Genomic DNA, 25,335 nt, shown 5'->3' on the forward strand with positions numbered 1-25,335 from the left:
GCCAGTCAACATGAGTTAATGTTAATGCTTTCTAGAGATGGTGTCTTTTTCCAAACTGAACGAATAATGCAAATTTAAAGAAAAAATCTGTCTCTCCCACTTCCTCCATCCTTCAGCTTTGTGTCTAATAGTCGATTGACTTGCCCACATACACATCATCATAAACAGCCCACCTAGGACAAAAAACAAATCCTATTCTGGTATCGCAGAACGGCTACATTAGGCTACTTGATATAGTAACTGTAATATTATTACTGTTTTTGAAATTGTTATCCTTTACACTACTCATTACTGGGAAAAGTAATATTACCACAGTAATGTATACCTAAGTTATGCGTTACTGACCAATATTGGATACAACAAAGACCTGAAAGTGACAATTTTCCCATGGACAGATTTAGCGACTGCATCCTCAACCCACGTGTATTTTTAAGCTAGTAGCACCATTACATGGAAGTGAAATCTTTTAAATGTTTATCATAGATTTAAACTAGAACTAGAATGCAAAGATGACACCCATTCAGTGCAATGAGAATCTCTTGTCCGGTGCCAAAAAAGTTTTCTAGCTGTTATGCACATTCTACTGAATCTGATACATTAATTGATCTTCCCTGGGGTAAACAAAGATCTTACCAAGATATAATTGATGGGTTAACTCATTATTGGTCATGACTGTTGATGTCAGGGATAACAAACAGCACTTTCTAAAGCATTCTAAAATACTAAAAATCTTGTGTAAATAAATGCAACACATTGCAAGTTGAGAGATTGCTTTTCCATCAGCCGAGCAGATTTAACTGCAGTTTGGCTTTCAAAAATAGTGAGAAAAAAAAATCACACTATTGTAAAATATTGCTGTTGGTTCACTTTGCTCCCACCTATTCAGGCAGCCTCGCTGCAGTTGTTTAGTCTGTTTGATAGCTAGAGTTTGATGACAGCTTTCACGCCAGAGATCATTTGACCGAACTTAAAAAAGGTTAAATGTCAGTAGTCTTTACCTGGCCCGATGCTTCAGGGTCACAGAGCAACTGAAAGCTAGTAACATCAGTGATGTAAAATACTGACTGATTGATGACTATCAAGAGATAAGCCTGTAGTCTACAGCCTTCAAGTGCTTTACAAGTGGATGGTGGCTGTCTGAGGTGTTGATCCTGAGACTCACTGGGATGCGGGAGATTTCTTGCAATCTGGTGATGAAATGTTTTTGTTTTAATATGATGTTTTAAACAGTAATATTACTTATTACAGAGCTCCATATTATATTCATAATGTGCTGTTTTGGAGTAACACTGGTCCCATATGTGATCTCTGTATGAAAATCTGATTTTAATTTGAGTCTGGATATTGATTGGACGAAGAAACACTCACACCCAAAAAACATGTCTTTATAATGTGTTTTTCACAATATTGTTGTTTGTGCATTATTCGTGCTGCAGGTGTTGCTAGTTTCCCATCTATTCCAATCAAGCATTTGTTTGGGGTTTGTGTGGGAGCGGGGAAAGGAGCTCAATTTTACTGAAAAAAAAAAAAAAAAGGGTTTCACAGAGCATTTTGTGTGACGCATACGGACTGGTGGATTGTTTCCCAGAGCACCGCTGCTGCCGCGGATCGATTTCTTAACAATATTGACAGTGATAATGACAATTTGTGCACTACTGCTGTTAACAAATACAGCCCTATTTATGTTTCCTAGCTTTTCTCCAAACCTAATTTATTTCCCTTGGCTTGTCCCCCAGGTTGTGCACTCAGCAGATTTGAATGTAATACAAACGGATCCAACGCCTCTTCACCTCTAACTTTCTGCCTTCAAACAAATCTTCATGAAATGTCACAGGACGGAGGAGGAAGGAGTTCTTTCTCACCTTGTTTTGTTGTGTCTGGACTGCAGCATATGACATTTCAAACAACTGCCAAGACCCCCCCCCCTCCTCCATCATCATTCCTTATTGTTACTGCAGACATAATGAAGGGCCGTTTAACTTTCATTTAGGAACGCTGGGGGAAGCAGCATTTGTCCCTCCCTGCTCTAAATAATGACCAATTACCATGGAGTGTGAGGTGGGCTTCAGCACAGCGGATGAGACGTTTCAGACAGCAGAAAAGCTGTCATGGGTGGGCACTGGGGGTTGGACAGGGGGGTTTAGGCCTCTAATTGGAGGCAGATTTCACACTGATATTTGATGATGCTGCAGCACGAAGGATAGAAAAACAGGGAAATAAGAGAGAGGGGAGTAAGCGAAATATGGAGAGGGGAGGGGAATATGTGGGCTAGAGCTAGAAAAACAGAGGGACAGGCAGACAGTGGGAGGTGAGGAAAGTGGAAGGAGTGAGAGAGGGAGGATGACATGAAGAGGGGTGGAGAGGTAGACAGAGAAAAGAAAGAGAGAACAGGCCCCGCTGCTGGTTGTCTTGCAGGGATAATATTCCACCAAAGTCTAATTCTGTCCATAAAAGCTGTTGGACTTCTTTTTTTTCTTTCCTCATGCAACCTGCCCCCCCTCTTCCTTTCAGAGTGATAGTTGCCTTGGCAACCGTGGCAAATCTTCCTTTTCTCAAACAGATGTCCCATTTAGTTGGAAATTAGAATGTGTAAAAAACCCACGAGACGCAAATTATTTCAAAGTTCTCCGGTGGAGAGAGGGAAACGAGGGGCGGGGGAGAGGAGAAGAAAGGAACAGATAGACAATGGAAAAAAAGGGGAGGGGGCCCCCCCCCCTTCTCTCCTCTTGTCCTCCCTCTTTTGCGTCCTGTGCTCTTCAACGTGTGAATCGTGGAGATTAGCAAGATCATCCGAAGCTGGTGGCTCGTTCAGGGGAAGTGGAGGAGGTGTTGTGGGTGGTTGGCTGGTTGGGTGGGCAGTGGGGTGGAAGGAGCGGTTGCAGGGTGTCTCCCTCTCCTGCATCCAGGATGGGGTGGGGGCAAGTGGCAAGAACTGTAAACCCGGTGCCAGCATGGCAGAAGGGACACACTGCGGTGTGGAGCACTGAGCTGCCCTCGAGGGTGGGATGGAGCCTGTCTTGTGGACCCTGCACACTGCAAAAAATATCCTGGATGGAGAGCTGAGCCTTTGTCATTTAAATGTTCCCTGTTTTCAGTGCAAATAACTGTGTGCAAGGATATGTGCACCATAACGAGTTATTAGATGTTGTATTCAATCAGAATTATAAAATCAGTAATCATTTTGGTTGAACAACGTGATTCATCGTCTTGCCATTTGGGTGAATTATTTACTCTTGTTTCATATGCAAATGAGTTCTTGGAGAAAAAAAAAAACATCAATCTGAAGAAATTTTTTGATCAGATTTAAAGGAAAAATCTACCCAAAAACACTTTAACATTCAATAATAAAGACACTGGCTGGGACAAGTGATTAGCTGGCAGAATGGAAACAACACAACGTTCTTCTGAGACGTTTCCAGCAGAGCCACACCAGAAACAAGAGAGCGCTGACATTCAGCTATCAACAGGGAGAAATCCGCCATAGAAGACACACGCAGACAAAATGCACCACAGTCTCAGTGGACTCAAATATGCAATACAGCCTGAGGATATGTTGGATCTATCTCAAGACCATGTGAGCTTTTGGTTTGGGAAGGATGTATATTTTTAGGAAAGATACAGACTGTAATTAGCCGTCTTTAATGGTGATTTTGAAGTGACATGATGGAAATGAACAACCATCCAGTACCTATCAAATTACTGCAAGCAAAGGTCCTTGCCATTGTGTCCATGATTGTTGAACAAAAGAAACATACTCCTTCTTCAAAGGAATATTAATGAAAATGCTTCATTTCAGTTCAATCATTTGTTTGGCATATGGCTGAGGTTACCAACAGGGTGTCCTGGTGCAGGTTTGCAAACTAGTCTTAAGAGTGTTTTAGTTTGAGTTTTTAGCAGGCTTGTGTGTGTTCGGTATTATAACTGGCACTTTTTCCAAGAAATTCAAGTTCAGCCCCTGTGACTAATCCTTGGCTAAAATTGAAAGTTTGTATATGCTTTCTCAATTGAGTGAAAAGCTAGTGACGCTATCAAGTATTTAGCCTTGTTACTAATGAGGCGCTAAGGCAAACAAAGGGTTAAAAGGAAATGTGATTGATGAGCCTCACAAACAGATGTTCCATTGAGAATGTTTTGCATTTAAAAACCAAGCAGGACCTTTATATATTTGAACACTTTACCCAAGTTTTCCGTGAGTCAATTAGTTTCTCTAATAATGTAATCAAAAACGTCTGTGTGGCGTAATATCAACTGATTATTAAATGTCTTAAAAATTCAAGAGTCTACATGACAGACAGGGCTACAATACAGGACAAGATAAAATGAGCTATATCAAAAACCTTAAACTTCGGTTACTATCACCCTTCAGTGGTACACAGTACATAACTGCCGCACAGACAACCTGGAGCCTTTGAACCTTCTCCCTTACTTTTCCTGGCAATTTCTGCAACTTTATCAAACTGACACAAATTACACCCACTACAGTTCTCACTGGATTTGTAACTCTCCTGTCTGCAACCAAGTGCAGATGATGGCGGAAGATTCGCTGTCGAAGTGCAAAGAGAAAGCGCCTATTGGTGATACGTCGGATTTAAACCCAACGCTGACAGGGAGAACCTAACGCAATAACGCAGGAGAAGAAGTTGGCTACTTCGCTGAGAACTGCCTGCAGAGCTTCACTTGAAAAGCTAACCGAGGCTGCTCTTTGTTCCCACAGACGGCGTGAAGCTTCTCCCTGACATATTTCAAACTAATCCGCTGTCAGCAAATGCAGAAAATGACTTTTGTCGTGTTTTGTAGTCTCATTTTAGATGAACCGCACTGGCACGCGCTAAACTCACTGAACACTTTGCATTTCCTGCTGCTAGCCTAATTCAAATTTCGGATCAGTCTTGAATCGCTTTTTATTAGCTGCGAATTCACACAGCGCTCTACAGACAGCGAGCGTCTTTTCTTGTAATCAGTAACACCGGTGTTCGCCACGATTATCAGTGCGAAATCTTATCACAGGTAAAAAAGGGACTCAAATCAACATTTATACAATAACCTGTATACAGTACAAACGGGTCATTTGCAGCAATTCACCACAAAGCAACACCTAGAATTCTGATTGAATATTTCTGACATTGTCAAAGCGTGCAGAGAAGTGATCGTCAGGATTCTCTACAACAAAAAAAAAAAATCAGTGAGTAATTTTACTACATCAACATGTTTATCAAGCTTGAAAGGCTCATTGTAATGCAAGTGGATCAATCTGAGTTAATCTGCCTCGTTTCACAGTGAACACATTTGTTTGTGCAAAAACTGCCGCAATAAAATGGAGCCGTATTCAGAGGAAGCAGAATACATCTAATTTGCTGGTTTTCAAGCGCGCGAAGAGAGAGACCGGAACGGAGCGGACTATGACTTCCAAGAGTGGACACTTTTTGCAGCGTCCGTGGCATCCTGACTCCCCCAGCTCTGTGGTCAAACACCAAACACAACCGCTCGCTGATGAACTGGCACGATGGAGAGAAGAAGAGGTAGGGCACGTGCGTGTGTGTGTGTGTGTGTGTGTGTGTGTGCCGGTGTGTGTGAGTGAGTGTAGAGTGTGTAGAGACAAGCAGAGAGAGAGAGAGAGACTGAGGCGAGGAGGAACATAAGGACAGAATCACTTTAATTCCATTTTTTTTTTTTTCCTTGACAATGCCACATGCCTTGGGGAAGGAAGGCATGTGTGAAATGGAGGAAAATGCCCTGTAGCCTGCCATAATACACATGCACACAGAAATGCTGACACACACACACACACACACACACCTACACACACACACAAACACACAGACACAGACGCACACACATCCACACATGTTGAAGTCCTGCCCCTGGAGGCCATTTAACAGGTAATTTAAAGAGAAATCCCTCCAGGGAAATGACACAGTAAATGTCCTCTCGTCTGCTCTTCCTCCCTTCATAACTGTTTATTCAGCTACAGGGCTGCAGACTAGCAGCACTTACTGAAATTGGAGATGAGTAGGGAGGGAAAAAAAGTGGGGGCCGGGGGGGATGAGAGGGTGGGAAAGTGACAAGTGTTAAAGTAGGCCAATTTTTTTTTCTTCCTTCCTCAACCAACCCCCTTAAGTACCCGTTTATTAATGTTCAGTGTTCGTAGGCTACTTTATTTGGGTCCTGTGGGAATGTAAGGGGCTACAGGGATGTAGATGGGAGATGGAGGAATGAAAGGGTAGAGGAGAGGAAGAGGGAGAGAGGAGAGGACAGGGCCCAGGAGGGATTCAGAGTCTCAGAGTGAATCGGATGTTAATTTAGTGTTGGCTCTGGTGAGGAGGCCCAGAAAAAAGCTTGAACTCCCAACTGTACGTCTTTCCTGACGTTTTACATCTTTAAAGCAGCACACCGGTGCCGCTGCATGTTGTAGCCCACTGACTACAAACCGTGCATACATGACAGTACTGCCGACAGCATTCGAAAGCAAAGCGCATGTTTTTAGATTGATTTTCTTCCTCACAGGCAGCTGTTGGTTTCAGTTCGTTTCAGTGGACATTTGAAATCAAACTGGAAAAACTTCAGACTTGTAAGAGGTAACCATCACACCGAGCACTTTCGCAGCTTTAAAAAAAAAAAAATGTATGTAAGAATTTGAACATGTGGCCAGTGCTGTTGTTTGGATGAAATGCCATCACTAAAGATTTGAGAGTTGGCTCAAAAAACTGCATCCTTTTGACAGCATCTCTCGTCCCTTTTACACAGCCTGTTAAAGGTGAGAATGTTGCACTGTTATTGCACTGCAGTATCAACACCTGTGTAAAAGGGGTAAGTATGGGACAGTTGTGGATTGTGTTAATAACATCTTATGTGTGGAATAAGCAGTTAGGAGCTAATTTAGAGAAGAAGAACAGCACCCGAAAATGCAAACAACGAGGTCCCGAAGCTCCTTACCCTCCGACAAGATCAACTGTCATATAACAGTGACTGTGAATTATTGTTATTGCCAGGTGGCTGTAGCTCGAGAGGTAGAGCAGGGTCATCCAGTAATCGGAAGGTTGCTGGCTCAAATCCCTGGTTCACCCATCTGCATGCCGAAGTATCCTTGAGCAAGATGCTGAACCACAAGTTGCTCCTGATGGGCAGGCTGGCACCTCGCATGAAAGCCTCTGCCATCAGTGTATTAATGTGTGTGTGTGTGTGTGGGTGAATGTGACAAGTGTTGGAAGGCACTTTGAGTGGTCAATAGTCCAATTACCATTGTTATTGTTTAGAAGTCTCTGCCTGATGCTTATGTTATACAGCACATACCCAGACTCCTTTTCTTTACAGCCATTTCTCACACGTTTGGAAGTCAGACTGTCATTGAACACACCGACAGGAACTGTTTTTTTTCAAAAAGGTCCCTGTAACCACATTACTACATGATGGCGGCGCAAAACAAATGCCAATAAATGTTGACTCTGATGGATTAGCTATTTTCCTCGAAGTTTCTGCGTGTTGACTTTCACTGCATCCGCAACTGAAGTGAAACCAATGGCTGCCTGGAAGGAAGAAAATCAGTCTTAAACAAATGGGATTCTTTCTAAAATGGTCGGCAGTAATGTAAACCCAACACAATTTGTAGCTAATGGGGTAAAACATGCAACAGCCCTGGTAAAGTCCTCTAGGAAGTTGGATTTGTCACTCACTCATTCTTTTTCTCCTCAAACTCAAACTTCACATCACTCAAACGTCTCCGTCTCTGAAGTGTTTCCTCATCAGAGGGAGAACAAAGAAAACTCTGGCAGCTCAGGGAAGAGAAAAAAAAAGGTCAAATTACCTTCATGCCATCTCCACCATCATTAGACTCATTATCTTTAAAGAAAAAGCTTTACACACCAGTGCTACATTCTACCTCTCCTTTTCCACCCCCTCCACTCTCCCCGCCTCTCGTCTTTACTTTCAGCGAGGCCGCGAAAACAAGCAAGTTAATTAAAGTCGGTGAGAGTCCCTTCAATTCCTCGCTCAACAACGAGGACAAGCCATCAAACAGATCGCAGGTAGTCCATTTCTGTCAAATGAGAGAGTTGAGGAAGAGGAGATGGAGGAAGACGAGACGGGGGGGGGGGGGGACAGGGAAGAGGAGGAGGCCTCTCTTCATCTCTTTAGTTTTTGATGAGCTTTCTTAATTGGGCCACTATAGAAGGAGAAGTGAATCCTCAATAATTAAAAAATCTAATTAAGGAGTCTTTTGCATCTCCGTCCTTAATTATTCCACGCGGAGCAGTGGGGAGCGATACATTTCTCCCATTTTCATTTAAAGAAGAAAAAAGGGCCTTTTCGCTTTCTCTCCCCTGTCGCTCCGTGCAAATCCCCCATCAACAAACAGACTACTTTGTCTCTCTCATCCCCGTCTGTTTGTCTGTGTCTGTGAACACGCCGTCCATCTCTCCTGCCTGTCTTACGTTCTTCCGAGATCGTCATCATAAACATTTAAAGTGATTTAACCCCTTTAGTACCAGCGCACATTTTTCCGTCCCTCTCCTCATCTGCCCCCCCGCCGGTCCCCTTTTCCTGTTTCTATCTGTCTCTGACTCGACCGTCCTGCTGAATGTAACAGCAAAAACATACTAGTACTAGTACAGTACTTGAAAACAACGCTCAGCCAATGAGCACTTCTCCCTCGCATCTCGACCCTCCAAAAACACCCCCTTAGGATTTGGAATCAAGTCTCTAACCATATTAGTTTCAAAGTTATTAGGGCTGCCCCCTAAAATTCAATTATTTGAAGCATCTGTCAGAGACCCTCGAGCCAAATAGTCTCTTGTCAAGTTTTTACATGGCTGCTGTCACCTGGAAAATAGGCTACATTTTTAAACCATAAGGTCTCAAGGTTTGGTTTTCTGTCTCTTCCCAAGAAAAAACTGAAACCAACAATGGATGCATCCTGCTGACAAGTATTGTGTATCAAAGACTGCAATATATTCCTCTGTGCCATCAACACACAAACTGTATTTGGTTTTGTCTCGATCCTACATGGGGTACAACTTCATGCTGCCACAAATACATGTACTCAGACTAAGACCGATTTGAGCACTGTGTGAAAAAAAAACACAGCCACATCACCATAGATTTGAATGACCCTAGTCAAGCTAAACAGCCAGAATGCATAAAAAAAGATCCAGCATGAAAAAACATCATCAAGTCATTGCCACTGCAAATATCAGAGCAGGCCACCCTCATCAGAAAAACGACTATACACCTGTAGGTCCACTGTGAAGGCGTCTTATTATGACCCACATTTACATTTCCTGTTAGGCAGCAACCCTTTAGCAGCTGTGATAATTCTTCTAGCAGCAGGTGAAGTAGTATATTAAGTGAAAAGTCTGTTTAGGAAGGAAGCTACAGATGGTTGGGTTAACAGACTGGACACATTCAGGAGACCGCCGTCCATTTCAACAATGATGTTTCTTCTCTTACCAAAGCAGTGAAGTTGCGTCAAGTGCATTACATAACGTTAGTTAGACAACATAGCTACATACACTATCCTGCCAAAAGTATTCGCTCACCTGCCTTGGCTCGCATATGAACTTACCATCCCATTCTTAATCCATAGGGTTTAACGTGACATCGGTCCACACTTTGCAACTATAATAGCTTCAACTCTTCTGGGAAGGCTTTCCACTAGGTTTAAGAGTGTTCATGGGAATTTTTGGTCATTCTTTTAGGAGCACATTTGTGAGGTCACACGCTGATGTTTGACGAGCAGGCCTGGCTCTCAGTCTCATCCCAAAGATGTTCTATCGGGTTGAGGTCAGGACTCTGTGCAGGCCAGTCAAGTTCATCCACGCCAAACTCTCTCATCCATGTCTTTATGGACCTTGCTTTGTACACTGGTGCACAGTCATGTTGGAACAGGAAGGGGCCATCCCCAAACTGTTCCCACAAAGTTGGGAGCATGGAATTGTCCAACATCTCTTGGTATGCTGAAGCATTCAGAGTTCCTTTCACTGGAACTAAGGGGCCAAGCTCAGCTCCTGAAAAACAACCCCACACCATAATCCCCCTCCACCAAACTTTACGCTTGGCACAATGCAGTCAGACAAGTACCGTTCTCCTGGCAACTACCAAACCCAGACTCTTGTGATTCGTCACTCCAGAGAACACGACTCCACTGCTCAAGAGTCCAGTGGTGGCATCCTTTACACCACTGCATCCGATGCTTTGCATTGCACTTGCTGATGTATGGCCTGGATGCAGCTGCTCGGCCATAGAAAACCAATTCCATGAAGCTCTCTACGCACTGTTCTTGAGCTAACCTGAAGGCCACATGAAGTTTGGAGGTCTGTAGCGATTGACTCTGCAGAAAGTTGCCGACCTCTGCGCACAATGCGCCTCAGCATCCTCTGACCCTACTCCGTCATTTTACGTGGCCTACCACTTCTTGGCTGAGTTGCTGTCATTCCCAATCGCTTCCACTTTGTTATAATACTGCTGACAGTTGACTGTGGAATATTTAGGAGCGAGGAAATCTCAAGACTGGACTTGTTGCACTGGTGGCATCCTATCACAGAACCAGGCTGGAATTCAATGAGCTCCTGAGAGCGACCCATTCTTTCACAAATCAAACTATTCAGTTGTTTAGAAAAGAGGATATGTTGTTGCAGAGGGGTTAAAACCTTACCTCTGATTGTAATAAACCACTGCCTTTATAGTATCTAGTGTCTAACAAGCCTTTAAACTCAAACTAGACTACCTTTATCATAATCTATGTTGCACCGATACATGTAGCAACACAATCAAATAGGGCTGATTTCAGTCTAAACAACCAAGGCCTTGGACCCAAGGGGTCTCAAGCCTCATCGTCAGACCGGTTTGATGACAGGGAATACGGGTCTGGGTTACCTCTGGAGTTCTGGACATGTTAACGACTGCAGAGGGAAAGCCGAAACATATTTTATCATAAAATATGATCCAGTTTCTCCAAAATTAGTGAATAAAGTTATGAAGTTGTGTTTTTGTACAGTGATCTGTGAGGTAAGGCCCCTCATACTCTCAAAACTGGTTTTATACATCCATGGCAGTGTCATAAAAAGAGAGCATGTATTGTATTAAGGATACCTTCAAAATGACTTCTCTCCATTTTGGGGCCTGATATAAGTGTATGGGTGAGATATAGAGCAAGGCATACAAACAAAAACACTTGAACGTTCATTTTGACTTCATTGGGACTTCAAGTATTTAAGTAAAATTATGAGTTGTTAAGTTATGTTTATCAAATTGCTTAATTTTTAGTAAATTTATTCTACCATATACTGTAAGGCGACAAAATTACACTGTTACACATCTGACACATATTTTGTTTAGTATAAATTGTCAGAAAATAGGGAAAATGCCAAACACATCAACACACACATGTTTTCTGTCTAGAAAACACAGCAAGCTGGAACCAGCAACTTTATGATTTGTTCCTGAAAATGACCTTAGTGATTCCTTTGTTTATCAAAATTGTTGCTGCTTCAAATTTTCTGTTGATAGAAAATCAGTTATTCATTGTCTAGGCAAATAAGAAATATTCCACATGCAGTCGAGGTTAATGGCAGGTTAATCTGTCCATGAATGTAAATGCATTTTTCACCATCTTAAAGATGAACAAACGTGTCAAGTGTGACCGGATCTTGTACAGCAGTGCCTTCAATTTTAATGTGATACATGCGGTGTATCTAAAGAAAAAAAGAATCACTTGTGTTAGAGAGGAAGATGTTTTCACTCCTCTTCCTTTTAGACACGAGTTTCGTCTTAATTGGCTGCTGATTAAAAAATTGCACGCAGTGAGAGGCGCATACCCGTGGCTGTGCTTGTGCTCGGAGAGGAGCTGATCCATAAATGTGCAAAGCTGTGTGTCCCGGCCATACAGCTCATTATTAATAATGACTCAGATGTAATCTGCCGAGGTTGCCAGACTGGTTTCTGCTGCCGAGCATCTTAGTTGCTAAATTATGAGTAGAGAGTAGCTCTGCGATACTGAGCATCCAAGATCTGTGATACCAGCTGGTGAAACTATTATGTACTTTCTGCGTGAATTTCTTATTTCAAAAGTTTATTTTTTTTTAAAGAATCATTCAGTCCAGTAAAACAAAGATGGCCCTCGATTCTAATAAATAAATGAAAGGACAGATAATACCTTTTAATTCTATCCTTATGAAATGATTCGCAAATGCTGGAAGGCTCTTGTCTGCATACCCCATTTGTACAAAAAAAAATATCCATCTGAACTCGTGATTTACAGTCCTTTTTTGATTTGAGCCCTAAAATTTCACAAGTGGAAGAATCTGCAGCACACGATGCCATCGCACTTTACACCCTAAATGAACTGAACCAATGGGTAATACACCGGGAACAACTGGAAGTCTGTAACGCTGCTGGCATCATTATTTCTTCATGGTGTAAGGGAAATAAGTCTTAAGGCTCACGGGGAGGAATGGTGGAGGAAGTTGACATCCTATAAAAATTGCAGCCTAAATATAGCCACAAAACATTTTTCATGCGTCGCTCAGCTTAGCTCTTGTTGTGTATTGTTATTTTTGGAGAAGATTCTGACTTGCTGGTCTGTATTTGTTTTTAGCAAATAAATCAAAGCTTCTGCACACCCATACACTTAATTAATGTTTTCTTTGTAAATTACGTGCGTACAGCGGGGATAAGAGTATGGCAGCTTTTATTTGTCTTCACTAGCACTAATGTTGCATCAGGCTCGCCGGTGTGCTGTGCTTCTAAAAAGCAGCATGTATAGCTGAGCAAAGGCAGAAATCTAGTGTAACCTATAGAATCAAAATCCTGAATAAAAAGATCAAAGAATAGTAATAATAGGTGAGCTCATTCAGAATTGATCCCTTTGTAGGGACTGATCATGTGCTGACGATGACAATATTGAAACTGTCCAGTCAGTGAGTTGTTTTTTTTTTTTTTTTTTGATGGCCAGTTTGGCTGATAATGTTACAGAATTCCAGTCGTATAATTCAACTACTGTACATGTGTTTTAACTAGCCATTTATATCCTACATTTCAACACCAATAAAAAAAACACACACATATATGCTATAATCTGCCAGGATTTGTCCTACCTGCCCTCTCACAAAAGGGAAATTATAACTGGATTATAATGGAACTGCGTGTGCAATTTGACTCGGGCCAAATGTGACATTGACGATGGATGCAAATTGGTAACTTGGTGAAGTCCAAAAACTGCAGCGCAGAGAGCAAGAGAGGCCGTCATTACAAATGTTGCTGGTGACATGTTTCCAGTGACATTTCTCGATGTGATCAGCCACCCAGCTGAACATCTCCTTCCATTCTTGTTCGATACAGCTTTAGTTTTATTCGGCTTTTGTTGTATCTTGTATCTTGACGAGCAGGAGCTTAGCGCTTTTCTGTGGTTCTGCGGGCCTTGGCTGCAGGACTTGTTGCGCCTTCGCTTGTTTTTCTGGCACTGGAAAATCTCAGTGCTGCCCTGAAGTATCCGGCTTCTCAACCTCATGTCCATTTTACTTTCTGGCAGAAATAGTTTTGCAGGGACCCGGAGAGCACTGGGATGAAGCACTTGTGCCATGAGAGCAAAAAATACAACGTCTTATAAGTGACACAATATTACATTATCCAGGACGCTGATGATAATTTGTTTATTTAGCCACCCGACATTGATATTTTCATCTCCTGGACAACTACATATGATACACAGAAAGTGAAGAAGCGGTCTGGCTGAATGGCTCTTCATTGTCAAATGCTGACGAAGAAGTCCGAATATATCAACTCCAACAAGTCACATTTACTCTTCAGCCATACACATCATACACACGTTAATCCACTGTCTTCATTGATTCTGTTCCCTCTTTTTCTGTTCTCAAACACGGTTCTCTCTGTGATTAATAATCATCGTACATCCTAATCTCAGACAGAGAGTGGCCGTGCCATACGCCTGTGACAAACGACTTTTAAACCTACATTAGCGTCAGGAGGAGGGAGCGGAGCGGCGCCCCCATGCCATCCCTCTGCTCCGCCGATTCGCGCAGTGACAAATTTGGAGTGCTTGGGGAGGATGGAGCAAGCAGGATCTAATTAAGGTTGGGGGCGGTGAAGGGTTTGGATGGGGATGTGTGGTGTATTTGTGTGTATCTGCGTGTGTGAGTTAGCAAATGTGTGTGAGAGCGATCCAGGCGTGGGATGGACTAAAGGGGCCCGCTGAGCAGCACACAGCATCAGACTTTCTCTGTGGAGGAGAGAGTGAGCAAGAGAGAAAAAGAGGAGGATAAAGTAGGAATGAGGGATGGCAGAGCAAACAAGTAAATGGCTCGTGAAGCCAGATGAATGGAGGGATGGATGGGGGAGGAAGAAGAGACCGGAAGTTGAGGACAGTGGCAGACAACAGGACGAGAGGAGGCGACAGACAGAGAGGAAGAAACTGAGAGCAAATAAGAACACAGGGAATAGCAGAGGAGAGGGAAGATAGACGGATAGACTCCTCCCATCATCCCTTTCTCCTCAACCTCCAACCACCCTTACTTCTTATCTATCCCTCCTTTCTCTCCACCCTTTTGCATCGCTGTTTCATTACTTTCCCAGTTTTTTTTTTTAAGTTTAATCCATGGTCTAAATCATCGTGAAACTGTGTTAGACTCCCTCCTGAGAGATCAAGTTAGCAGACCGCTAATTTACGGAGTTTTATCAACCTCAGAAACGACCGCACGACAACAATACACTGCAGTAAATGGATCCAAATATAAACCGCCACCAAAAAGCCACAAATAACGCTCAGAACAGCACCAAACTTCAGCAACAGTACAAATAGGGTCTCAGCACATAGTCCGGGGCATCTAACCTCCGCTAGCTTAGCTGGATTTCTATTGGGAAGCTAAAAACAGATTTCAAGTCTCCTCCATCAGCTTCCGGGTCGGGCAAGTCCCGACGCAACGATTACCGAATGCGGTTAGAAATGCTCAATTCCGTTCTTTTCCCTGACCGCTCTCGATAATAACTGTTATAAACTGGCAGGTAAGACACATGTGAACTTTGATTGCTTTCCCATGGAGTCATAATCATACATTTTCATCCATGAGCCGCGGAACTCTACTGCACTCGGTAATCGACTCGTCGGGACTTCCCGTCAACAGGAAGCTGCTGCAGAAGAGTGGAAAATTTAGTCAGCTTTTCAGTAGAAATCCAGCTAAGCTAGCGGAGGTTAGATGCCCCCGGACTATGTGCTGAGACCCTATTTGTACTGTTGCTGAAGTTTGGTGCTGTTCTGAGCATTATTTGTGGCTTTTTGGTGGCGGTTTATATTTGGAACCATTTACTGCAGTGTATTGTTGTCGTGCGGTCGTTTCTGAGGTTGATAAAACTCCATAAATTAGCGGTCTGCTAACTTGATCTCTCGAGAGGGAGTCTAACAGTTTCACGGTGTATTAAACCATGGATTAAATTTACACCGGAGTATCCCTTTATTTCTCTTTCACTGACCTCCATCCTCCTCTCTTCTTTCTTGACTCTTCACCATGACCAATCTTTCATTTCTCCTTCTTTTTTTCAACTCACACTCATACTCATACTACACAGAGGCAAGATTTGGTTACAAGAAAGTGAAAAATAGTGGAGATATACATGGAAATGACAGATTCTTCATTCTGGTAAAAAGAAAAATGTCTTCCTGTTATTGATTAGATTACTGCAACCATTCAGCAACAACTATTTAAATAAATGAATGTCGCCATATTTCCTTAGGGTCTCTTTGATTTTCAGTGCCAAACAAAAATGTATAACTTAAAAAGTATTTGGAGTTCACCTATAGGATTTTGCAGCGTCTCGTGAATTAAGTAGACGTTTCAACGTTAATCTTTTCAAGAAAATCCATAACATGATCTGGGAAAAGTTCTAGATTGTGGGTGAGTTGGCATGGAGTGACCCTTGCTGACATAATCAGCACTAAATACAATATAGAGCTAAAATTGATGGGAATGTTATTAGTTTTGGACACATTACATTTTTTGAAACTGTGAGAACATGAATGTGCCAGATCTGATGGCAATCCATTCAATATGACAGTCTTGTGGTCTCACTCATTGCTGTTTTACACTGAGGTGCTCCGATGTTCGTTCCAGCATATGTGATTTTCAGCCCCCTTCTCAAGTCTACACTAGGTCTAACCTTCTGCCCTCACATCTGCCCCCTCTGTCTTAGACAACAGCCTCATGGTAGCACTAGACTAAAAGTCAAGGAATCACCAAAGTCATTAGTAACTAAAATTGCCCTCAGTTGAGCAGATACCTTCACCAAGGCCCAGCAGTCCCATTTAATTCAATCAAGCCTAATCCAATATCAAACCATTGGTTTAGAACTGAGAGTGATACAGGGCGACCATCTTTGATATTGGATCAGGCTTGACTGAATTTCAGGGGGCCGTTGGATCTTGGTGGAGGCATGCACTCTTCTCTCTAAGTGCCATTCTAGCTGGAGCATGTTACCTGTGAAGAATAAGCTGTTTATCATGTCAGTGTGTCAGAATTCAGGTACATTTAATCAATATGATAGCTTTCATGCCTCACATTTCAGTTTCAAGTTGTGGGCATATATATATCTACAGCTGCTAAAGCTGTCATGTTGCCTTCTCAAGCAACAAAAGTAGATTGCAAATTTGATTGAATCTTTGAGTTATAGGGATCAATTAACAGATTCGATCTGCAGTTAATACAATTATGCAACTGTTTACTGGGGTAGGTCTATAAAAATAATATTTTTTTGTTTATCAAAACAGGACGGCTTACTTTAAAGTGACAATGTTTGATACATGTGTAATACTGTGTCTGTATTAAATACATTTCATGTTAGGGTCAGACTCCAGACACACAGACAGACTGTTAAGTACTCAGATAATCAGGCGGTCAGATAGTCAGACAGCCGGGTAGCACCTCAGGGTGGTGGAGGTGATTGTTATGGTGGTTGTGGTGGGGCGGGGGTGGTAATCCACGGGCCATGAAGCAGCGCCAGCCTGGCATCGCCATGACGACGGAGGGACTGGAACAGGCACTGTCCCACTACTTCTGCCAGAGAATGGAGCATGTGGAGGAGGTGGCTGTGTGTGTGTGTGTGTGTGTGTGTGTGTGTGTGTGTGTATCCATCTATATGCAGAGCCTATCAGATGATCGGGGGAAGTGAGGGGCAGGGGTGGACAAGAGGGCACAGATGAAGATGGGGGGTGGTGTTAGGGAACAGGGTAGATGGAGGAGGGAAAGGCAGTGTAAAGCAGTTGGTGGTGAAGAAGATCGTTGCAAGAAGAGGGGAGGGATAGATGGAGAGCTAGGAGGGAGAAGGTTGGGAATGAAGGATGAATGGAAGGAAGCAGAGAAGGATAGACAGGAGGTGAAAAGAAGGAGGGAAGAGGGGAGCAGACAGTGCGGGGGGGGGGGGGCACGTAGCCTCCAGCTGGAGCCCCTCTGTGCTGCAGGAACACACCCCGAGGCTCGCAAACAAACACACGTGTGCGAGCAAGCAGTCCAAGGCAAGTGAGAGCACACACCGGTGGTGTGCACACTACAGTGGACACATACACTCACACATTCAGACAGAGATATCCTTACACACACACACACACACACACACACACACACACACACACACACAGTCATCACCTCACGTGCCCATTACACCAGCCAGGGCCAGCCGGTGAAAATGAATAAAAATCATCTCCTCCCTAATCTCCATCCCTCCCTTTCTCTGTCTGCTCTCTCCATCCATCACCCCATCTTCCTTCTCTCCGACATATCTCCTCTGCCTCCTGCCCTCCATGTGTGCCTCTCACTTTTCCCCTCCCTCACTTCATCGTTCCATTCTTCTTTTTTTCCTATCTTCATCTTCCTCTCGGTCTACCTCAGGCGGAGCTCTGCAGTGGCCTGAGCAATAAACTCGTGGGACCCTACTATCACAGCAAACCAATTACCCAGCACTAGGGGCACACACACACACACACACACACACACACACACGCATACAACCTCAAACACTGCAATCGGGAGCGAGTGTCACTAAAATACACACTGACACACAAAAAGCATATCATAGACTACCATCTAAGCACTTACACACACACATGTGCACACACAACACGCATTCAGAAAAGAAGCAGCAAGTTCACAAGGAGTTGAGGTAGAAAAATAGAAAGCGATGCAAGTCAAAGCTAAATAAAGAAGCTGATAAATGATTCATTACACTGATTCAATGATGCACAGATGAAGCTGAAGGAAGAACAGTAGGAGAGTGTTGTCACGATACCAACATTTTAACTTTAGCACCAAGTCATGGCCAGAACCTGCTACAGAGCCCAGGGTGAGAATGAGTCGTCAAACCCCACTCCTCCTCCTCATTCCCTAATGTGCATAGTTTTTCTGTGGTGGAATACTGATGAACTTTAAAAATCTGCCAAGCTGGTGTATGACTAAAAATTAATTCACAAATATGCCAAATATAAACGCCAAACTGAAAAACTGAAGGTCTTAAAACCTTCTGAAACAATGAAAAACCCCATTCCACTGTTAAGGTGCTTAACCCTTCCCAACATAACTGGGCAAGTAGAATGAAAGAATAGGATGAACACGTGTTTGAATAAAATACTTTTTAGTTTGATGTTAGTTCAGCAAACCCATAATGGATTACTAATGTAATGATGACATCATCACTCCCCAAAGGTAAGCACAGAGCATAGTACAGCTGTGAGTGGGGGGGGGGTGACAAGAACAGCCTCCCACCTTGACTATGCCATTAATGTGAAGCGACACACACAAGTTGACTGACTTAACTAGCTCACATGTTTTGCCAAATTCATATATCATATTATATATAATAATATGTATGTGACGACAAATCAGAACGATCCATTTTCATATTTCCCTAGGTTAAAGCACATCTGTCAGTGTGGCATATCTGTTGATGCAATAGCCATGAAATGATTCAGATCAAAAAGGTGCAGTGCTACAAGAGACAATAGGTATGTGTAGGTGTAACGCTTTTTTGGGGGAGTTGGTTGTTGTCACCTATAGTAAATGTCCTTTACTGCGCACACAAAGGGAAAAAAAAACAACAACATCAAGAGGATCCCTTTTTCCGAGCAACAGCAAGCAAGCACTCCAGACAGAAACGCCAATTCTTCGGTAGCAGGGTAAGCCATCAGTGCAGATTAATGAAAAAAAAAAAAAAGTTTTAGAGCTTTCTTCTATAATGATGTTATTCCCACTTTTAGAAATTGCTGCACTTAGTGCTAGATAAAAAAAAAGATGACAATAAATATCACATGAAAATGAAACCTCAGCTAAGTGTTCGCTCTTGTGCACAGTACATGGGTAGGGGTTACTCACCAGGGGGAGCCGTAGATCCTGAAGCCCCGCACCGTGACCTCAGAGTCCTGCAGGTAGATGCAGTTGGTGAGCAGCGACTGGACGTTCTCATAATTCTCTGGCTTTAGCTTGGACGCAGAGGGAAAGTAGTAGAAGTCCTGTTTGATCAGGTCAGCCATAAACTCCTGGTCGAAGGTCAACTCGTGGTTTCCGGCAATTACTATCTTGATGTCATAGGGCAGGGTACCTGGCACAGGAGGAGAGAAGGGAGAAGTTGAGAAGAGATGGGAAGGAAAGGTAAGGGGGAAAGAGGAGAGGAGGAAAAATTGGATGACGAATGACGGATGAAGTGCAACAAAGCAGTAGAAAGATAAATGACCCGGATAGAGATGGTATAGAGGAAAGAGACAAGAGGAGTGGTGTAAATTAGGAGAACGGGGATGGAAGAAGTACAGGCAAGAGAAGGGACAAGGATGGAAGATGAAGGCCAGGTCCGGGAGGAAATAGAAAATTGAGGGAGACATAAGGACATGCTTAGGGGATACAGAGAGGTAGGAGACGTGGTGGAGGGGGTGAGAAAAAGGAAATGAGAGAAAGACGGGTGGCAGACGGAGCGGGGAGGGACAGGAAGGAGAAGGAGAAATTGAGGACGACATGAAACCCATTCCAGACAGCTTGGCATTCACACGCCACAAGGCTTTCTCATTGTTTTCCCCTCCATTTCGAGCAAATCTGTACATCTGTCTTAGCTTCCCTTCATCAGTCAAGGTCTCAACCCAGTGCACTGCTTGTCTTCTGTTTATGGAAGCATAGCTGAACGTATCCGTCAGGGAATCTTTATCTGGAGGAATGATGAGGAGGGAGAGCAGAAAGAATGATCATTGTGAAGTTTATGACGCAGAATATTAAACATTTACCGACTATGGCAACCGCTACTGCATCTTTCCTCCACTCTCTCTCCCTCTCTCTCTCTCATCATCCTCCTTTAATCAAACACCCACTCCTTCACATCACCCCCCACCCCCCATTTTCGTCTCTGTCTCAATGACTTTAATTGGCTATTCAGAGCCCGGCACAGCAGGGTGCGTGATCGATCCGCGCCCATCAAACCCAGCGGCGGCCGGCCCCTCTCAAATCTACATGGTGTTTTCAAAGCTTTGCTGAGGAACATCTGGGGGTCTGCTTTGTCAGGTAGAGTGGCTGACGGAGAGTTCAATCACCGAGGCTTTTTTCATTACTGCCAGGACGGCGCGACGTGCAGCTGGGCACGTCGGTTTGTGTGTCTGCGTGTGTGTTTGTGACTTTCCCTCGTGTGTGTGTGCGAGTTTGCATGCATCTGTGCATGAACGTGTCATGTTGGTGAAAAGGAGTAATTAAACTGAGCTTTAGAAGAGGCTGACAGCCCGGCGACGGCTCTGTCATAACAGCCAATCAGAGCCCGGTGACAGAAAGAGAGAAAGAGTGGGGGGGGATAGAAGGAGGGAGAGGAAGGACAGAGCGAGAGAAATACTTTAGGAAGCCCAAAAATCCTTGAGTGTGAAGGAGGAATAATAACAAGATGAAAGCAGCTGTCAAAGAGTGCCCAGCTCTGCAGTTTGGGCCGGGGCCGCCCCTCTCCCCGGCACAGCTCCTATTTGTTTGGCAGAAGGGCTTGTGTTTAGCTGTCAAGCACAAACCAAAAAAGCCCCGTAAATGAGGGGCTGCACCTCCACAAAAGGCACACGCACACACGCCACCGCACAATCAAAAGATGTTTTAGATTCCTTCTCGTAGGACTTTGGCATCTGAAGTCGTGTTCACTCAGTCATCCAAGGTTGAAGGAATATTTCGCTACGAAATGAAAACGGCAATCATTATTCCGATAGTACTGAAGATAATAAAAATTCCGAAAAAAAAGCTCTGAGTTTTGAGTGACATGTCATTAATACATTGCGAACAACCATTATCTTAATCACAAAAATGACATTTTCTAATATCATTAGTATTTTTACATTAATGATATAAATAGGTTAAAAGAAACAAGGAACTACGTACCTATTCGATCGTGAATGACAAAGACAATGGCTCTCTCTCTTCTTTCTGGGGTGTGTGCTGTCATACCTTTTCTTATCTAAATGAGATTAACTGTTGTTGTGATCTACTTGACTATTGTTGCAAGAAGTGGGCTGCTGTGTGTGTGTGTGTGTGTGTGTGTGTGTGTGTGTGTGTGTGTGTGTGTGTGTGTGCAGGAAAGTCATGGACATGAACCAGGTAACGGTACAGTGAAGTTGCTAGACACGGCAATATCCCAGACTCCTTTACAAATTGCGTGGTTTTAAGAGCCGTTCATTCGACAAATGTACATTTACATTTAGGGCAGTTAGCGGACGCTTTTTTGGCCACACACTGATGGCAGTGGCTGCCAAACAAAGTGCCTACCAGCACATCAGGAGCAATTTGGGGTTCAGTATCTTGCCCAAGGACACTTGACATGCAGACTGGGGAAATCAAACCAGCAACCTTCTGATAACAAGACGCTGGCTCTACCCCAGAGCCATAGCCACCGAAGCCACCCCCTTGTAAATGAAGATGTTTCTTTCTTGTTTCTTAACCTACAGAGATGTAGGTTGTCGAGAAGCATTTACTGCCAGGTCTGAATCTAAAACCTCTTTTTCACTGTCAGTGTTGTTTCATCTGTTAGATTCCAATGCTTTTGGCAATACACAGATCTGACTGGCTAAGAGGCACCACGTGAGATGATTTACAACAAATGCAATTGGTCTGTGAGTTTCCTGGGTCACTAGTGCCATAAAGGCTGCACTGGTTAAAATAGAACTGCTCCATCCAAATGTAATAATTCTTAAATATTCATTGGTAATAGCTATGTGTCCACATAGGATGGCTGACCCAGATTGCCGTCAGCCAATTAGTGACCTCAGGTGGGATGGAAAGGGGTCAAATTGACAAAGGCAGTGGCGATGCGCCCCGGTGGCTTGATTGGAAGAGCACCTGTTCCACGTGTCCTCACCACAGCAGCCTAGGGTCCCACCTATGGCCCTTTGCTGCATGATATCGCCCCTCTCTATCCCCCCTTTCCTGTCAACTCTAAAGCCTTTCTATCGAATAAAGCCTCCCTCCAAAAATGTAAAACATAAATAAAAAAGAAAATCAAGGGTGAAGCATTCTGGTTGTTTTGCTAACAAGGGGAATGGTGTCCCCAGGGCCAGCTTAAATGGAAAATAATTATACTCGGCACACTGCATATTTTGCCCCCCCCCTTCACACACATTCGATATTTGGTCAACAAATTAAATGAATCACCTGCATGATTATTAATATGCTCATTAATTCAGTTAACTTTCTGCATATATTTAAGCTCATCTAGTTATAATTTGATATCCATACACTGCTGGTTATGTATTCATATATCAAATAAACATACACTGAAGTAAAAAAAGAAAAGAAAAACATTGGGCCTCATTCACCAATATCTTCTTAAGCATCTTCTTAGATTCTTTCTTAAGTTGTTCTTAAGAGGTTCCTTAAGAAAACCCTACGTCAGATTCACCAACTCGTTCGTAAGCCTCAGAATTGTTCGCAGCTGTGTTCTTACATTGATGAAAGCCACAGGAGCAATATATATGCCATTGTTTTGCGGGCCTTGGATGGAGAAATGCCACGTGTAAATAGGGTGGGGGGGGGGGAGGGGTTACTAATTGATGGCATGTTTCTAATTTACTTGATTTATCTTAAATCATTGGCATATTTAATTTATTTTAGAATCTAAATTCTTTGTAAATTACCAAAAATATGAAATAAATCAATAAATGAATAAATATGACAGAATTATCACTGTAATATCGCATTTTATTGAACTACACAAGAGAAGAAAACACAACCATGCCAACATTTCAGTGCTGAAATGTGCATAAGAGTACTCCTGAGTGTTCGTAAGATTTGTTCTTGCCTAAGAAAAAATCCTAGATAAGCAAAAATTCATGAATGCCACAATCTTCGTAAAATCTTCGTAAGTGGGACTTAAGAACAAATTTGTTCGTAAGAACGGTTCATGAATGAGGCCCAATGAGTTGACCACTGCTCATTTACTCCATTGTTAAATATATGTTGCATATAAAAATAGTGCAAATCTATTGCATCTCATACTGCCTCACAAACTGCTACAAATAGATCATATAATGCATATTTTTTCTGAAGCCTTAATGACGACTGTGATGGCGTCCGGAGAAAGAGCTTGCCAGGAACCAAGAGCCAAGTAGCAGCATCTACCTGGAGACTTGTTCAGCTTGTTGTTTCTGTCTTTGAGGACTGATACAGCCTGAGTGTGAAGTGACAGATGAAAACTGCACTGACCTCAGAGGGTATGCATAGCAAAAATGTATATTAAAGCATATTTACCATATTATATAGTATATTAAAAAGGAATGAAGTAAGGTCAAGAAAAAGCTACCTTTGGTCTTTGCGCTGTAAAACTAAACATGTCTGTGTGATACTCTTTTTGTAGTAGTCATGTGGCCCAACAGCTCAACCTTTTCTACCTTCATCTGCAAAGAGACATTACAAACTAATGATTCAAAGAGAATCATCTAAAGTCAGCTCAAAGACCGACCAGCTGGGGGAGAATGAAAGCCGCGTTGGATGAGATCATCACCTAAACGCCTAAAATGCAAACATCAAAAAATAAGTCACAGAGACAGATAAACTGCATGTCTGCACACGAGAGCCCGGGGGAGAGAGAGACAGCGAGACAACAAGGCAAAGACAGCGACATAACAAGGCGCTCATAAATTTTCAACAAATAAACACTCTCCGTGCCCCCCCTCAGAAATTCTGCAACATGAGCAGTTTTTCACCAATGAAGTTTGACGGCCAACTGTGAACAGAGAGAAATAAATCACAGGGAGAAATATAAAACTCCACCAGCTGGACACAAATACCCCCCCATCCTCCTACACACACACACACACACGCATACGCACTCGTACTTAGCAAAATTAAATTTCAATTTCATGGATTAATCTTTCAAAAGTTTCCCCAAGAAAAGAAGCTGCTAAATGACAATACGAGAATACCAACTAGCTGAACTCTATGTAGTCGAATCCGGCTAAGAGCAGCCAGTGTGTGTAAGTGTTTATTGTTGGAATTCTCATCCCGAGCTGCTGTTAATATTAAAGTAATAATACCGAAAAAATACAAACGTCAACAATACAGTCCCTTATTGTGCATGCACACAAAGAACAAATCAATCACAACAAGACAATTTCTGCAACGAATGAGAATGATTGTGTCGCTTCTGTGACAAAACAGAGAGAAGAAAGGGGGAGCGGATGTGGGTGGAAGTGTGGAGTGTGTGTGGAGTGTGCTGGGGAGGGGGGCATCTAAACATTTGGGACACGCGGGCCACTCTTTGTTGCCCTACCATCTTTTGTCTTTCAATTCAAAAGACTGCTTTTTGAGCAACAAATAGTTTTAATTTGTCTGTGAGGGAATCGTCAGGGGATGCAGGGCAGACATCCATGTTTTCTGCCGCATTGAAAAAACATAATTTAAAAAAAGAAGAAGAAAGAAACAAAGTGAACAAGAGGGAGTGCAAAGACTTAAGGAAAACATAGGCCAAGAGCAGGCTGAATGTGAAGCTGTGTTCAGGAGTGGAAACATCTGGACTCCGGTTTTTCCTTCTGTCCCTTCATCCCTTTAGTCCTCTCTGGTTCTGGTTCAACTCCTTCTCTCTCTCCGTGTCTTTGCTCTTTTGTCAAGCGCCTGCCCCCCTCCAGTCATTCACATCCCAGATCCGCTTTTTCTGTATGTGACCACAAAAATCCCCATCCTCCCATGAGCTCCACAAGGTGGCTTGAGTGAGTGTAAATGGGTGTTAAAGTGCCGCATGCACCCTGCAGGTATGCACAGGGTCCAAAATCTATCTATCCTGTGTATCTTGATGTGTGAATGCGTATTATTGTTTGTGTGACTATACATAACACTGGCTACAGTATCTGCATGT

At 43.1% G+C, this 25,335-nt stretch overlaps 1 protein-coding gene across 1 annotated transcript in view; it reads right to left on the reverse strand.

Moving 5' to 3' along the window:
* mpped1 (metallophosphoesterase domain containing 1) overlaps positions 1-25,335 on the reverse strand; it is a 95,569-nt gene that overhangs the window by 40,197 nt on the left and 30,037 nt on the right. Inside the window, exon 4 of the mRNA XM_030440324.1 lies at positions 19,359-19,584. Within this exon, the coding sequence (XP_030296184.1) occupies positions 19,359-19,584 (226 nt within the window). The remainder of the gene's footprint in view (positions 1-19,358; positions 19,585-25,335) is intronic.

The sequence above is a fragment of the Sparus aurata genome, chromosome 14, assembly GCF_900880675.1.
Source record: "Sparus aurata chromosome 14, fSpaAur1.1, whole genome shotgun sequence".
Taxonomy (NCBI): Eukaryota; Metazoa; Chordata; class Actinopteri; order Spariformes; family Sparidae; genus Sparus; species Sparus aurata.